General features: G+C 46.7%; 1 protein-coding gene across 1 annotated transcript in view; it reads left to right on the top strand.

Moving 5' to 3' along the window:
* Nucleotides 1–13,354, top strand: part of Galnt14 (polypeptide N-acetylgalactosaminyltransferase 14) — a 226,050-nt gene extending 212,696 nt beyond the window's left edge. The window contains exons 12-15 of the mRNA XM_021186338.1: nt 1,774–1,857; nt 2,321–2,459; nt 11,337–11,456; nt 12,774–13,354. Coding sequence (XP_021041997.1) covers nt 1,774–1,857; nt 2,321–2,459; nt 11,337–11,456; nt 12,774–12,932 — 502 coding nt within the window. The 3' untranslated portion in view covers nt 12,933–13,354. The remainder of the gene's footprint in view (nt 1–1,773; nt 1,858–2,320; nt 2,460–11,336; nt 11,457–12,773) is intronic.
* The last annotated feature ends 829 nt before the right edge of the window (nt 13,355–14,183 follow it).

Genomic DNA, 14,183 nt, shown 5'->3' with positions numbered 1-14,183 from the left:
CGCCTGTCCCAGAAGCTGTCTGCCTCTGTGGTCCTCACTCTCACCTCTGCAGACTAAGTTCGGCGGAGCCCCGGATCCAAGATGGCGCTCCCTGCAGGGCAGATCACTGTCCTCCGGCTGGGTACAACTCTGTTTCTAACAGGAACCTTTCCTCTGGGCTGCAATTTCTTACACCCAAATGGCCACTTCTATCTGGATGTCTCCCAGATACCTCCAATGTAACAAACCCTAATCTAAACCCATTCAGTTTGTTCCTGAGTCTGTCTCTCAACCCACATTTCCCATGCAACTCCATGAACAGTCTTTCTTACATCATATGAGCCAAGTCACAAGTCTGGGTACTACTATAGTTCCCCAGCATGTCCTGTTGCTGCTGCTCCACTCAAACACTGAGAACCCAGGCTCTCTCTGAAAAGAATACCAAGCATGTTGAAAACACGAGTTGAGAGGCCTGGTAAGGAAGCCTGCTTTGTGCTCTGTAAGAAGATAGAAGACTGGGCGTGTAGCTCAGTGGTAGAGCAATTGGCTAGTGTTCAGGAGGCCCTAAATTTGAGTCCCTGCACAAAAAGAAGGGAAATGTGGAAGACGAAGAGGGAGAAGGAAGAAGAGGAGGAAGAGGACTTTGGGTGACGTCATGGAGAGAAAAAAGGGAGAGAATGAGGCTGAATAGGAAGCAAAGCTACGTTTATTGGCTGCCTAGAGAAGACAAGGGCTGACTAGTACTTAGGTAGAGTGAAGATGAAAAGAAGTAGAGGACTGAGCAAGCCCATTCCTACCCAGTTCACTACAAGGAGAATAAAGGCACCTGGGATTGTACAATTATCTCCCAATTAACTAACAGATTAGCTACTGTCCCCACTTGCACTCCAACTGGCCAAAGCAACAGTCAGAATTCCTCAATGCATCCCCATGCTATAACCTATAGAAGGCCCACCAAGTCCATCCCAGTGTCCGTGAGATAACGTCATCCTCCTCCAGCGCTGCCTCATGTGGATCTTTGTGGACTCTCTTCCCCCATTCACACACACACACTTCTGTTTTAAGGCCAGATAGCCAATGTGGCTCCTGCTGGAAAAATTTTTTTGACTTGTTCACAGCACTGATCTCTGCTTTCCAATCTCCCTGCCTCACCCACCCTTTGGCTTCTCTAAATGGCCTCTCTTTCTTTCACATATCAGCATCAATCGCCATTTCTCTCTTGAATACCATGGGCCCATCAAGCAAGAGTCCACCTGCAAGCTGTCATGGCGACCTGTCTTCAGGGGCACATGGGATACGGTTCTTGAATCGCTAGCTTGTACTACTCTTTGGAAGCTTTAATGCCCCACATTCAATATGATGCCCACTACATAGGAATGTTCAGTGGGTAGCTCATGAACAGATGTGTGATGAGACACCAGCAAGGTGCTCTGAGGCTGGGGCAGTGTGGTTGTCCAATCACAGAGAGACTGAGTAAGAGTAGACCAGAGTTCCAGCAGTAAGTTATTAACAACACACTCATCAGTCTCGCAGCTTGACCTTCAATGAAAATGAAAATCACACCCCCCCCAATTCCATTTTCAAATAAAAGCACAAGCCCTCAGTGTTGTCACTATACCATCAAAAGATAAAGCTACGATGTTTTCATAGGTCTGCCTGGAACTAGAGAACTCTCTGCTTTGTTCATTTACTCAGCATCCCCTAGAGGTGGTGGTGGGGAGCCACTATTGTAGATTCCTGCCTCTAACAGCTGTGTTCTGTCTCTTTGTCCCACCCTCCAACTCATCATCCCAGCATTGAGAACAGGCTGAACCTGAGGAAGAATCTGCACTGCCAGACCTTCAAGTGGTACCTAGAGAATGTCTACCCAGAACTCAGGTACACCTATCTGCTGGACCCAAAATTAGCTACAAAAAGAGACCCGGTCTTTGCTAGCCTGGTCTGGGAGAGATGACCTATGGCCAACTGGAGGAGAGTTTTTAAGTCTGTTGTGGGATGAGCAAATCAATCACTCCTGCTTATCCCTAAAACCTGAAGGGGAATTTTGTTGAAGCTAGTAGAATGGGAGACTAGGGTTAACTGTTGGAAGTGGTACCCTGGGTTGTGCTAAGAGAATAGGATTGGTGACATAGACTCCATACTAGAGATCCATCTGCCATGGGGCTACTGAGAGTTTCCTGTTACATCACCCTTCCATCCTCTGACCAGTGCCAACCTTTGTGACAGCTCTGGGGAAGATGGCTCTCTGCCCTCTCAAAACACACCCCTAATCCATCCAGCAGTTAGCAGCACTAATGTCAAAAGCAGTGCATTCTCATCTGTCCACATGGCTTTCCCACAGGGTCCCCCCAGACTCCTCCATCCAGAAGGGCAATATCCGGCAGCGGCAGAAGTGCCTTGAGTCTCAAAAGCAGAAAAACCAAGAGATTCTCAGGCTAAGCCCCTGTGCCAAGGTCAAAGGAGATGGAGCAAAGTCTCAGGTAAAGTAACTGCCCCGGGTCATAGCAGTGCATGCCACAGAGAACAGAGATGTCTAGATTAGCCTTAGTCCTTACTTCAGCATGACACCAGGAGTCCAGAATGGAGCCAAAGGACCCATCTTACCTGGCTTTTTTTCCCACTTAGTTGCCAAATACCTGGAATTCCTCTGAAAGAGGGCTTCCAAGTGGCATGTGCCCATAAGAAATGGTCCAATAATTTAACAGGAGCTCAAAGACTGTCAGCTGTCTCCTACAGTAAACGTGGGCCAAGTCAGGCAAGGAAGATCACACAAACGACCTCTGCAAGTGTGACATGCAAAGAGGAAAAGAAGCTCGCTACCAGACATTGAGACAAGACACCCAAACTGTGTCTTGCAGCTGACTTCAGACTTGGTAAAACCACTTCCATCCACCCCTCTTTCCTGGGCACCACCCTCCTGCTTCCGCTACATTTGTGGACTATTCAGGAATGCTTTCCAAGGAAGCTTCCCTGTGTCTTGCTTGGTTTGTCAACAGAGTGTATCCTGTCCAAGCCCCGTGCTTTGCCAATATTCTCCTTTCTGAGGCTAGGCCTCTGTTTCCAAGGTCACTGACAAAATCACCACCTGTCTCAACCTCTATAGCATTTGGTCAAGCACAACCATCACGTGACTCCCCTCAGCCATGTGATCCCTCAGGATCTCTGCTTCCTTGTCCTGCTGTCTGAGTTCTTTCGCAGTACCTTTTCCCATCTTTATGGTGTTTACTGAGGTCTTCAATCCACCCTTCTTTTCTCCCTAAATTCTTTTTTCTGGAGATATTACTCCTATTTCCAGCTTTGACCATCTCCTGTTTATTGAATCACAAATTCTGTGTCTTCGTGCATCATTTATTCACTCATCAGACTCTTTGTTAACTGTGAAGGTGCACAGGTGCAAGGCTAGGCTACAGGAGAACATACCCAAGTAGCCTCTGTCATCTAATGTCTGTTCCCGGGCATTCTCACTGATACCACAGAAACACAGAGATGTGGCATACAAGTCTTGTGTGAGCATTGAAAAGTTGTCCCAAGAGACTTGAAAATGGGCTGTGATTTGAGACAGAAGTAAAAATAGACAAAGTCAGGAAGAGGAGAGAGGTTGACCCAGGAAATACAACATATATTGAGGCCTGGTAATGAGTATAAGGATCGGCCTTAGGGAAACAGAGGCCAAAGTTAGAATGAGAGAGCACCATAGATGTTGAGGTGGGGTAGAAGCAGGAGCTGAATTCTTATCTCTATCCTCCTGAGGAAGTTGAGTTTGTCCTCACTAGTGATATATCTGTAAGGTTCCAGGAGAGGGTTCAAGAAATGAAAGGTCCATAGGTAAGACCTCCCCCTGGACGGTTGCTCAAATACTGTGCAATGGAGTGAGCCAAACTCTCTGTGGTTTAACTCCACAAATGGCCGTGAGCAACCAGGCTACCTTGCATTGCACACGTTCTCTGCACAGGTCACCCTTTCCCCAGGTGCCAAGGTTCCAATTCTCACTGGTGACTTGGCTCATCTTTTTCCTGTAGCCCCTTGTGTCTACATCCCACAATGTTCTTCCTAGAAAAAACTCTTGTTATACCCTTATTCTCGCTAGATCTACATTCTCCAAGCCCAGATCTGTTGACTTTTGGATCATGGTTTTAAAATATCCCTGGTGAGAATGCCTGTGTTAGGTTAGAGCCACAGTCCCTAGGTGTTCCTCCTGCCCTGTCTCCATGCAAAGATCCTCATTCTCACTTTGTGTGTGGTCTCTAAGCCATCATCCAGGTCTCAGCACAGTGCCTCTTCCTTGTTGACCACAAATATCCACGCTCTCGGACCTGGCTCTGGCTTGAAAAGACTTTGCCGGAAGCAGTCCCTGCTCCAAACAGGGCAGAGGAGGTGGAGTGGGACTTAGATTAGACTAGAAAGGAAAGGAAATGGAGGTGTCGATTTTACTTTAGGTGTGGCTGCCCAGCTGACAGTAACACAGTTTGCTCAAGAGGTTATTTTGTAAAGCACAGTGAGTAGGTGACACATCTTTCTGTGAGTCTGTGTGTGGGTATTGCTCATGGGAATTCCAACAGTCAGAATGTTGTCTAGGCCTTTCCCTGGGACAAGATTCATTTGATCTATTCCCAGCAGAGTGGAGCTTTTTTGGAACTTGCCAGCTTTGGTTGCATAAGAAGGTGGGAGGGAAAGCCACTAACTGTCTGGGCCGCAGAGGGGGTCCTTTAATATCCAGTCCTAGGAGAGGTAGCAGGATGTTTACTGGAGGAGAATGGCTCATTCCATTTCAGCTGACCTACCTGCGATAGGAGGAAGGCAAACAATTGCATGCATTGGGACCATGGGGCAAAGGCCTGTAGGTACACAGAGCTCTCTCCTTGGGGCAGTGGTGGCTATAGCTCAGCTTTGCTTTGAGATAATAGCTGGGTTTGGTGACTCTCTGATGGTAGATTATCTAACTATAAAGAGGTTCAGTTAACCTCAGCAAAGTAGACAGGAGCATCTTTGGCTCCAGGTTACCTGCTGGGGAAACAAGGTGGGCTCATTCAGAGTTCGACACAGCTCCATTTTCCAAGGGTACACAGCCTTGCCTTAGTACTGGACTGGGCTAAATTTTCAGGTACTCAGAAAGAAATCCACATTTCAGCATGATTATGTTAGCTGAAATGATCACAAGTACACATGCGTGTTATATGTCCTTACAGGACTGACTCGTGATCTCTTCTTACTGGGGTCCTCTTCCTCATTCCTCACAAATCATTGTCACTGTCCTTCATTTCAACCCTTTCTGTATACATTGGACACTGGTGGGGTCCTTTCCTCCTAACACAGCTCTATCTCTTCCTGTGTATGTTTTTGCTACCTGTCTCGACTCCTACTCTGTCCTGAAGGTGTATATCTACCCTTGGACCCATTCAGCCTTTCTTCCTGCACCCCACCTCTTAGGTCACTGAGAGCATAGCAAGGAAGTGATACAGGAGTCAGACAAAATAGGTGTTGTTCCTTCCCCTACCTACTCCACAGCTGATGCCACCAAAACTCCCCCCAGATTAACTAGTGTCATGTACTAGTGGTGACACCCACACCAACTCTACCCAGCAGTTCTCTGGTGCTTGTTCCAGCCATGTCATTGCTTCAGAGCTTGGTTAGATGTTTAGTCCTAGGAGAAGATACCTGTCTGTGACACTGCCTCTTAAAGGTTTATAAATATTAAAACTGTTAACCAGTTCCATCTTGACAGAAGAAAGATGGTGGTGGGAGGGTGGGGGTAGGGTTTTCATTACAGCCACTTTCAAGTGACAAATCCAAAAACAAAATTCGTGCTTCTGTGAGAGGGTCTGGAGTCAGGAGAGAAGAGTGTCCTCCCTGACATTTAGGGGAGTTTGGACATGAGTGTGAATTGGGGTCTCTGCTCCACAAATGTCACACAAAAACTCCAGGGACATATGGCTAGACTGGCTGCCCACTTGGGCCTGGCTTCAGTTTCTTCTCATTTCTGGCTCTGACCATCATGGTGAACTCTAAGCCTTCATATTTATTTCCCTCTGAAAGTCTACATATGTATACCAGAGACACAGCCTACCCTCAGAGGCAAAGCCAGGCATCACATCAGCACACGTCCTGAGATTAGGTTGGAGCTATTAGATGGGTGTTCTAGGGCCCTGGGTCACAGAGAGTGGTACAAGGAGGTCCAGATTCTGTCTTTAGCTGACATTCACTCACCAGGTAGGTAAAACTCCAGCAATGGGATCGCCCCTTGCCTATAACAATACTCCTTTGGTTTTGTTTGGTTTGTTTTTGTTGGCAGGGCTGGATAACAAACCTCAGAGCCTTATGGATACTAAATAAGCCCCCTCCAACCACACTATATGCTCAGCATGGAGGCTATCCAGTCCTGTAGTGCTAATAATTGTTCTTCCTCCATACCAGTCCATCCACTTCCCACACCCTGTCTCCTCTTCCTTCTACTGCCTTGTCTTCCTTTGGAGCAAAATACTGGATTCAAGTGTTCAAAGATGCTGGCAAACCGATGCCGTGGGGTAATGCAGGAGGCATACATATATCATGCATTCGAAAGCCTTTGAAGCCCAAGAAGTCTCCAGGCTAATACATTTCCTCTTAACTTCACTGAGTTCCCTGGAAAAATAGCCATGAAAGGTAGAAAGAAGACAGATGTGCCACTCTAGTTTCCAAATTAAAGCGAGGGAAACATAAGACAGTTTGAAGTGCATGCTTCCTCTGCCCAGCCAGCGCTGAGGCTCCAGATTTGTGGAGCAGGAGGCAGCAGCTGGGAGCCCCAAGGGTGGATGTGATTGAAAATGCTCCACAGATCAGCAGGCACAGGGACACCTCCAGGGTAGAGAGCTCTAATCTGCAGTGGAACAAGCTGCCAGGCAATCACCTCCTTCCCCTTCTTCCTCAGTGTTCCTCACCAGAGCCTAGGAATGGCCCCTCCAAAGCATCATGCCAACCTGTCTCTGGGATAGTTTCTAAAGGAAAGTCTAAAGGGACATTTCTCTTTTATTCTCTTGCCTTGCTCTGAGTCACTGGTGTCATCGGAGACAGTAACAAAGCCGTTGATAAATAGAAGGCACTATTCTGAATATGCATTGATTAACCGTATATTCTATGTTGTGGCCCTCTTATTAGAGCAGAGATTCTCAATCTGTGGGTCGCAACCCCTTGGGGAGGGTGTCAAACAACCCTTTCACAACGGTCGCCTAAAACCACCCTGCAAATCAGATATTTACATTCTGATTCATAACAGTAGAAAATTACAGTTATGAAGTAGCAGCAAAAATAATTTTATGGTTGGGGGTCATAAAGGGTCCCAGCAATGGTTCCACCACTGTGCTAAAATGGTTCCCTTCCTATCATATCTGAGGTTACAGAAGTAATTCGCCAAGAGTTTGCAAAGTTATTAAGCTAGTGGGCAGGGATCCCGGCTATTGTAGTCACCCAAGAGGCCAATCCTGTGACACAACAAAGCGAAGTGGATATGGGGCTTCAATTCTACATCTAAGACATTCTAGAGATGTAAGAGAAGACATGGTGGAAATAAAAGGGGATGCCTCAAACATGAACCTAATGAGGGTTCCGAAGAAAACATCTGGGGACCATCTCCAGGACAAGCTGATGTTTGTGTCTGTGCAACCAAGGGAGGCAGAGAGCCCAGCATGGCCCACCAGCCACTTGAGCTTTTGTACCACCCAATGCTGACCATAGGGCTCACCCCATAGAGATCAGTCAGGCACTGGAAAGGCTCTCACTTCAAGGAAACTAACAATGCTACTCTACTGTAACCTCAGTTGTTGAATACCTACATCACAGAAGACATTTAGAAGCACAGAACTCACCATTACCAGTGAGTGACATTAGTTCCTGCTTACTAACAATGAAGTCACCTTGCTTTCCTTCAAGAGCTCGCTGTCCCGCCCCTCACCCAGCATCCCTTCTCATGAGGATATACCACTCTTGGAGCAAGTACACTAAGCCAATGCCAGTCAGCTCTGAGCTGAGTACTTGTTTACTCTTTACAACAGCCCCTCAGATGGGCTTGTCCTGCTACCAGCCCACTTGACAGACTGGATGAGCTAGGCAGGATGTTCATGAGTGATACCCAAGAGTTTAGGTGTAGGTAGACCTGCAGACTACCTCATGATAACCTTAGCATGACTGTCCTTAGGGCTGGATCATTCTTTGTCATGGGAACCATCTGTGCCTTGTAGAATGTTTAGCAGGGCTCCTGACTCACCTCACCAAATGTCCATAGAACCTCATCTTAATAATCCAAAATTGTCACCAGACACTACCAGATAGTTCTCCAGTGGGGTAGGGAGTAAAGTCTAGGCTGATGACTTCCTGTCTATCAAAGGATAGAGCCCTGGACCATTCCCAGACCAGCATCTCTCTGCCTGGCTTCATCTTTGCCCCTGCCTCTTTGAAAGTTCTTATTGCAATGTAAGAAAAATCTTTCCTCCATAATTTTTCATCCAACTTAAACCAGAAAATTTCAGGCCAGACCAGTCCAGGAACCACAGTGGTCCCTTTGCACCGCAGCTTTCCCAGCTGCAGCCCCAGGACATTTGCCTGAGGGAAGGCTACCGGTCCTGCTGCTGCTCAATCTCTTCCCGCTGGGGCAGGGAACGTGTCCTCTGAGTCCAGCAGCCTGTTTCCCCTTTCTCACAAACTAGCAAAGGAGTCCAAGGACTAGGGATGAGTTTCTCTCCTCAACCCACTCCTACAGGGAAAAGCCACTCCCATCAGCCTCCAGAAGAGTTCTTGAGTTATCTTCCTTGTGGGTGTAGAAGGCCATCCATCCTGGACAGCACTTTTGATAGGCTCTGAATGGAGCCATCAATAGAGGATCCTACAAACCTCAGTGGAAGACAGTTCTGTCTGAGGATCCCCATTACCACTTTTTTGTTCATTCCTTTGTTTCTCAGAGCTGAGAACTGTACTCAGGACCTTGCTTGCTAGGTAATCACTCTACCACTTAGCTGAGCCTCCAGCCCTTCCCTCAATGACTGTCTTCTTAGGGTTCATTCCTGACTCAGGAGTCATTTACTAAACCCGTTCATTCATCACCAGTTCTTCTGGGAAATTGGAGAGACAAGGAATAGGATACAGACACTTGGCTTTAGTCACCCCAACCTTCCTGACCCCTGCTCCCCATTTATCTCTTCTTTCTTCTTACGTATGTGGCCAGAGATCAGTTCTCTCTGAGAGATTAAATATTCAGGCATGCTCTAAAAAGTGTACTTGTGTACAATCTCTGTGTGTGTGTGTGTGTGTGTGTGTGTGTGTGTGTGTGTGTGTGTGTGTGTGTAAGAGCAGCAAGTACCGCTTAACCACAGAGCCATCTCTCTAGCCTCCTAGTAGAAGGGCTTTTATGGTGGCTGTCTGTTCACATGTCCCTCTTGTGGAGACTTTGAGTGGCTTTCTGGGACCCTGACCCAGATGTAGCTGTGTGTAACCTTCTCTAGAGGCATCTCTGAATGTGGGGGTCCCATATGTCAGAAAACCTTGTTCCTGCCACTTGCCTAGAAATGCCTTTGGGTACTAAAACCAGAAGACTGACAAGATGTGTTTTAGAAACTGTGGTGTGTTGTAAGTTGCTGCATTTAATCCCTTAATGCTTTTAGCACAAACAATATAACACCACGCATTGAGGTGATCATATGATAATGATGGGATTTATTTTTGAAATGTTAATTTGTACTTCCCTGTGGTTCTACAGAGCAGTAGCTCATTTTGTTCCCATCACTGACTTAAGCCTTATTTTCAGGGGAGTGAAAAAAACCTAATAGATTTCAGGACAGTGGTCCTGTGAGCCCACAAATAGCTCCCTGCAGCTCTGCCCTTGGGGCAGCCCTTGCTTCTTTCTCTTTCCCACAAGGAGAAATATTTTCAGCCCCAAGTACAGATTACCATTCTAGATCACCTGCTCAATGCTGCAGACCAGTCTCAAGAACCTTGTGGACTTCATTCATGCCTGACTTTGGCCTCTCAAATCAATTGTGTCACTACTGCACACATCTAGAGCCAAAGGGGGCCATTTAGGGAATGCCAGTACTCAAAGATACAGGCTAGAGTTGGGAAGAAAAGGAAGCAGACAGCCTAGAAGGCACCACTACGCGTGTCCTGGGGTCTGGTGTGACATTCATGAGGCATGGTCCTCTTTTCATACTTTTATCTTAACTCCCATGATGTGTGATGACACACTAGGGGGATGCCAGGGCCTGAAGAAGACAAACCAGAGAAAATAACACCATCCCTAATATGTTATGGTGGTTTAATTGAGAGTATGAATCCAGGGGGAACACCCCAGGGACACTTGGCCCTAGAGCTGGAAGTTGTCTGTTCTCCATCAGCACAGGTCAAGAAGGAACTCATGAACAGCCTGGTCCAAAACTGGAAGGCCACTTTGTGCACAGGGATATGATGGAGAAAAGCTACGGCCCTTGGCGGAGTCCCCTCTGAAACCTCCCTTGGGGACTCTAACCATGAATCATCTTCACTACATGGTGAAGGGAGAGGGCAATTATCACCTCTTCCACAAACTGAGAGGAAACCTCTTTGTCATCTTAGCAGCAAGTACACCCTCGCTTGCTGTCCCCCAACTTAAGAACTAGAGAGTGCTCGGGCTTGTTAACCTGACCATCTGGAACGTAGGTGCTTATAATGACCTCACAGGATGCCCCTTTCCTATGATCAGAACTCCTATTGTTGATCTAGTTTCTCTGTTTCTCCCCCTGCAGGAGTTGAGGGGCCACATCCTTTGTTCTGCTAGATGGTGCACAATCTCTTAAGTAATGTTATTTTTCATAGCTTTCTTTTTTTTCTTTCCTGACTCATCTTCCAACGCCTCCCTCGGCGCTTCCTTTCTCTTTACCCTTCTGTCTACCTCTTACCTCAGCTTTCATGCTCTCAAGGCACTGACTTGAAATCCTTTCAAAGAAAAGAGGTCTTTCTGAAGACAGCTGAGGCAGAGGGTAGCCTGTCAGATAGCTGTTTGAAGTGTTAAATGTCAGGAGCAGACTCCCATGGAGAGACATTGTTTACAAGCAGATACTGGAGACCATATAGCTCAGCTGCTGCCCAGAGTCAGAATTATTCTGCAACTTCCAGCAGCCTCCTGCATGGCCATGGGCCAGGACCCAACATGGGTGTGGGAACCAAGACTTCATGTCAGTGTACACCCTTAGCCTTTGTCCTTTGAGTGGCGTTCTACCAGGTGATCTTGTTGATAATCATTACTTTCTGGAACCTTGGAACTTCTTATCCAGCTGTATGGGTTATCATGCATAGGCATGGTGGTACCACATAGATGGCGGTTTTCCCCACTCCTAAGTAAATTTTCTTGTTCTCCTCAGGTGTGGGCCTTCACATACACCCAGCAGATCATCCAAGAAGAGCTGTGCCTGTCCGTGGTCACCCTGTTTCCTGGTGCCCCCGTGGTTCTTGCTCTATGCAAGAATGGGGATGAAAGGCAGGTAAGTGCTCAGCTGGCCCAGGGGAGGAGTAGGTTTGGAAGTGGCCAACCTCCATACTGTAAATGGGTGGCTGTAAGTCTCCTCTAGGCAGGAGAAGACAGGAGGCATTGAAAGATGAAGAGTTAATAAGCAAGAAACCCTTCCAGTCAGAGTCAGGGATATGAGTCCCTCAACAGTGTCGGTAGTAATGGCTATATTGGTCCCAATGATCAGTGAATACCTGAAAGCCTGAAGACTTTAGCTATCCTTACCAGACCTGCTCACCTCCTGTTGCTATCACTGCTATCTGTCAGTTGTGTCCCAATGCACACTGTTCCTCTAGCAGCACGTACTAGGGATGTGTTCGGTTTCCTGACCAGATTGTAGAGACTGACATTCAAGTCCCGAGTATAAGTGTGGCATGTGGTGGGTCACTGTATCTTCCAGAGATTTCCCCCTCCTACTCTCCAAGCTAGGGCTGCTATAACCCCAAAGAACCATGCAAAACAAGTATTTGTGATGGTCTTTATGAAGTATAGAGCTCAGTATCTAGGCAGTGTATGTGCCCATCCCTCTATCCTTACCTCAAGGGACACTGCTCAAGACCCACCTCTCTGGGGGCTCTCAGCACAGACACATTTTGAAGAAGTCCCCTGCTGTCATCTTCAGGGGATGACACCATCTTTTCTTTCTCTAACGTCTTCCTAAGGGAAGACAAAGACCATACATAGTATTCTATGTCTCAGTTCACATTTTCTATCCTGGTGCATGAAAAGCTATTGCCTCCTCATGAGTTTTCCTAGGAAACATTGAGTTAGCTTTTAATTTTTTTTTTTTTTTTTTGGTTTTTCGAGGCAGGGTTTTAATAACTGTTTTTTAAAGACTTGGACTGCAGAGATGGCTCAGTGGGTAAAGGTACTTGCAATCAGGCCTATCCAAGTGAGTTTAATCCCTGGAAATAACATACAGTGGAAAGAGAAAGCCAAATCTGACAAGTTGTGTCCTAGCCTACACACACACACACACACACACACACACACACACACACACGCATGCATGCTTACAGATACACAAATACAATTAAGTAAATAAATATGAATTTAAATGTAGTGGAAAAAAATGAAACCCTAATGTATGTCAGAACAATTAGTGGCATTTTTCTTCCTTTATGAGACCATGAAATCATGTCTCTGGCTGTCTCTGGCTATTCACAGGTGGTGTCACCCATTCTGGTGATGCCTGAGCACCTTATATTATATTCCTGTCTTCTTATTCTTAGAACCCATGGCCTTAGCCAGCAAAATGAACACTTCTCTCTCTCCCCCTCTATCTCCTCAGCTATGGACCAAGACTGGTGCCCGCATTGAGCACATAGCATCTCACCTCTGCCTGGATACGGACATGTTTGGTGACAGCACCGAGGATGGCAAGGAGGTCGTTGTCAACCCTTGTGAGTCGTCGCTCATGAGCCAGCACTGGGACATTGTGAGCTCATGAGGACCCTGGGTGCATTCAACTGTGGACCAGGAATGATGCTTCCCTGGACCAAACCAAACTGGAACCCAGGTTGTGAACAGCTCATGACTGCATCCGATGTCCTCGACTGGAGATAGAGCAAAGGCTCCCAGGACAGGAGCAACAGTCTCAGGGAAGATGGAGGAAAAGGTCACAAACCAGCAGGGCTCAGTGACACCCTCATGTGTGCAATATTATGAAGGTCCAGTCCTGGCCAGGTTTTCTGATTGGGACCTGGAGATGGAGATCCGATGGGAAGTGTTTGTTGCACCCTTTCTTACAAAACAAGGCACCTTATGGAGGCTGAAAGGGAAAGCTGTCCTTGTCACTGTGCCAGGACTACATGGAGAGATGCACAATAGAGATGGTTTTCAGAACAAATAAAGCTAACTTTGGGAATTGTCTTCAATAACTCATGCTGCTTCTTCAGCTAGCTGGGCACCTCATCTGAGCTCCCCTCTGAATGCAGGCGGGGCGTCTTGTGATAAAATGGATGAAGAAGACAGGAAGATGGAAACCTTGTGTCCTTATCCTGGGTTACCACCTTCAAGCTATGTGATCTTTAAAATGATAATTTAGGGAGCTGGCAAGATGGCTCAGTGGGTAAGGGTGCTTGCCATTAAACCTGATGACCTGTGATCTCTCAGGTCGGTGTGGAGGAGGGAGAGAACTGACTCTTACAACTTGTCCTCTGACCTACACATACACACACACACACACACACACAGAGAGAGAGAGAGAGAGAGAGAGAGAGAGAGAGAGAGAGAGAGAGAGAGAGACATGTAGGCCCAACACTCATAGTGCCACATTCAAAACAAGAAAATAAATGTCCTAATTTTAAGACACTGCAGAGCTGGGAAGATGGACGTATTTTGCAAAGTTGTTGGCTTGCAAACTTCAGTTTCAACCTCAAAACCTATGTTTAAAAAAAAAAGAAAAGATAAGTATGGCAAACTCTTATAATCCCAGAACTAGAGAGGCAGAATGGGGTGAATCCCTGAGGCTTGTCAATTAGTCAGCCAGCCTAGTCTACTTAACAAGTTCTAGGTCATCGAGAGAACCTATCTCAAAAGAAACAAACAAACAAATAAATAAAAATAAAACAAAAAACATGATAGACAGTACTTGAGGAAAACATCCAAGACTGGCTTTTAACCTCCATTTGCATGTGTACACACACATACACTTATGCTATACCTGCACTCGCTACCCTTACAACACACACACACTACA

Source organism: Mus caroli, chromosome 17, assembly GCF_900094665.2.
Source record: "Mus caroli chromosome 17, CAROLI_EIJ_v1.1, whole genome shotgun sequence".
Classification (NCBI taxonomy): Eukaryota; Metazoa; Chordata; class Mammalia; order Rodentia; family Muridae; genus Mus; species Mus caroli.
This window is presented reverse-complemented; position numbering and strand designations above follow the sequence as displayed.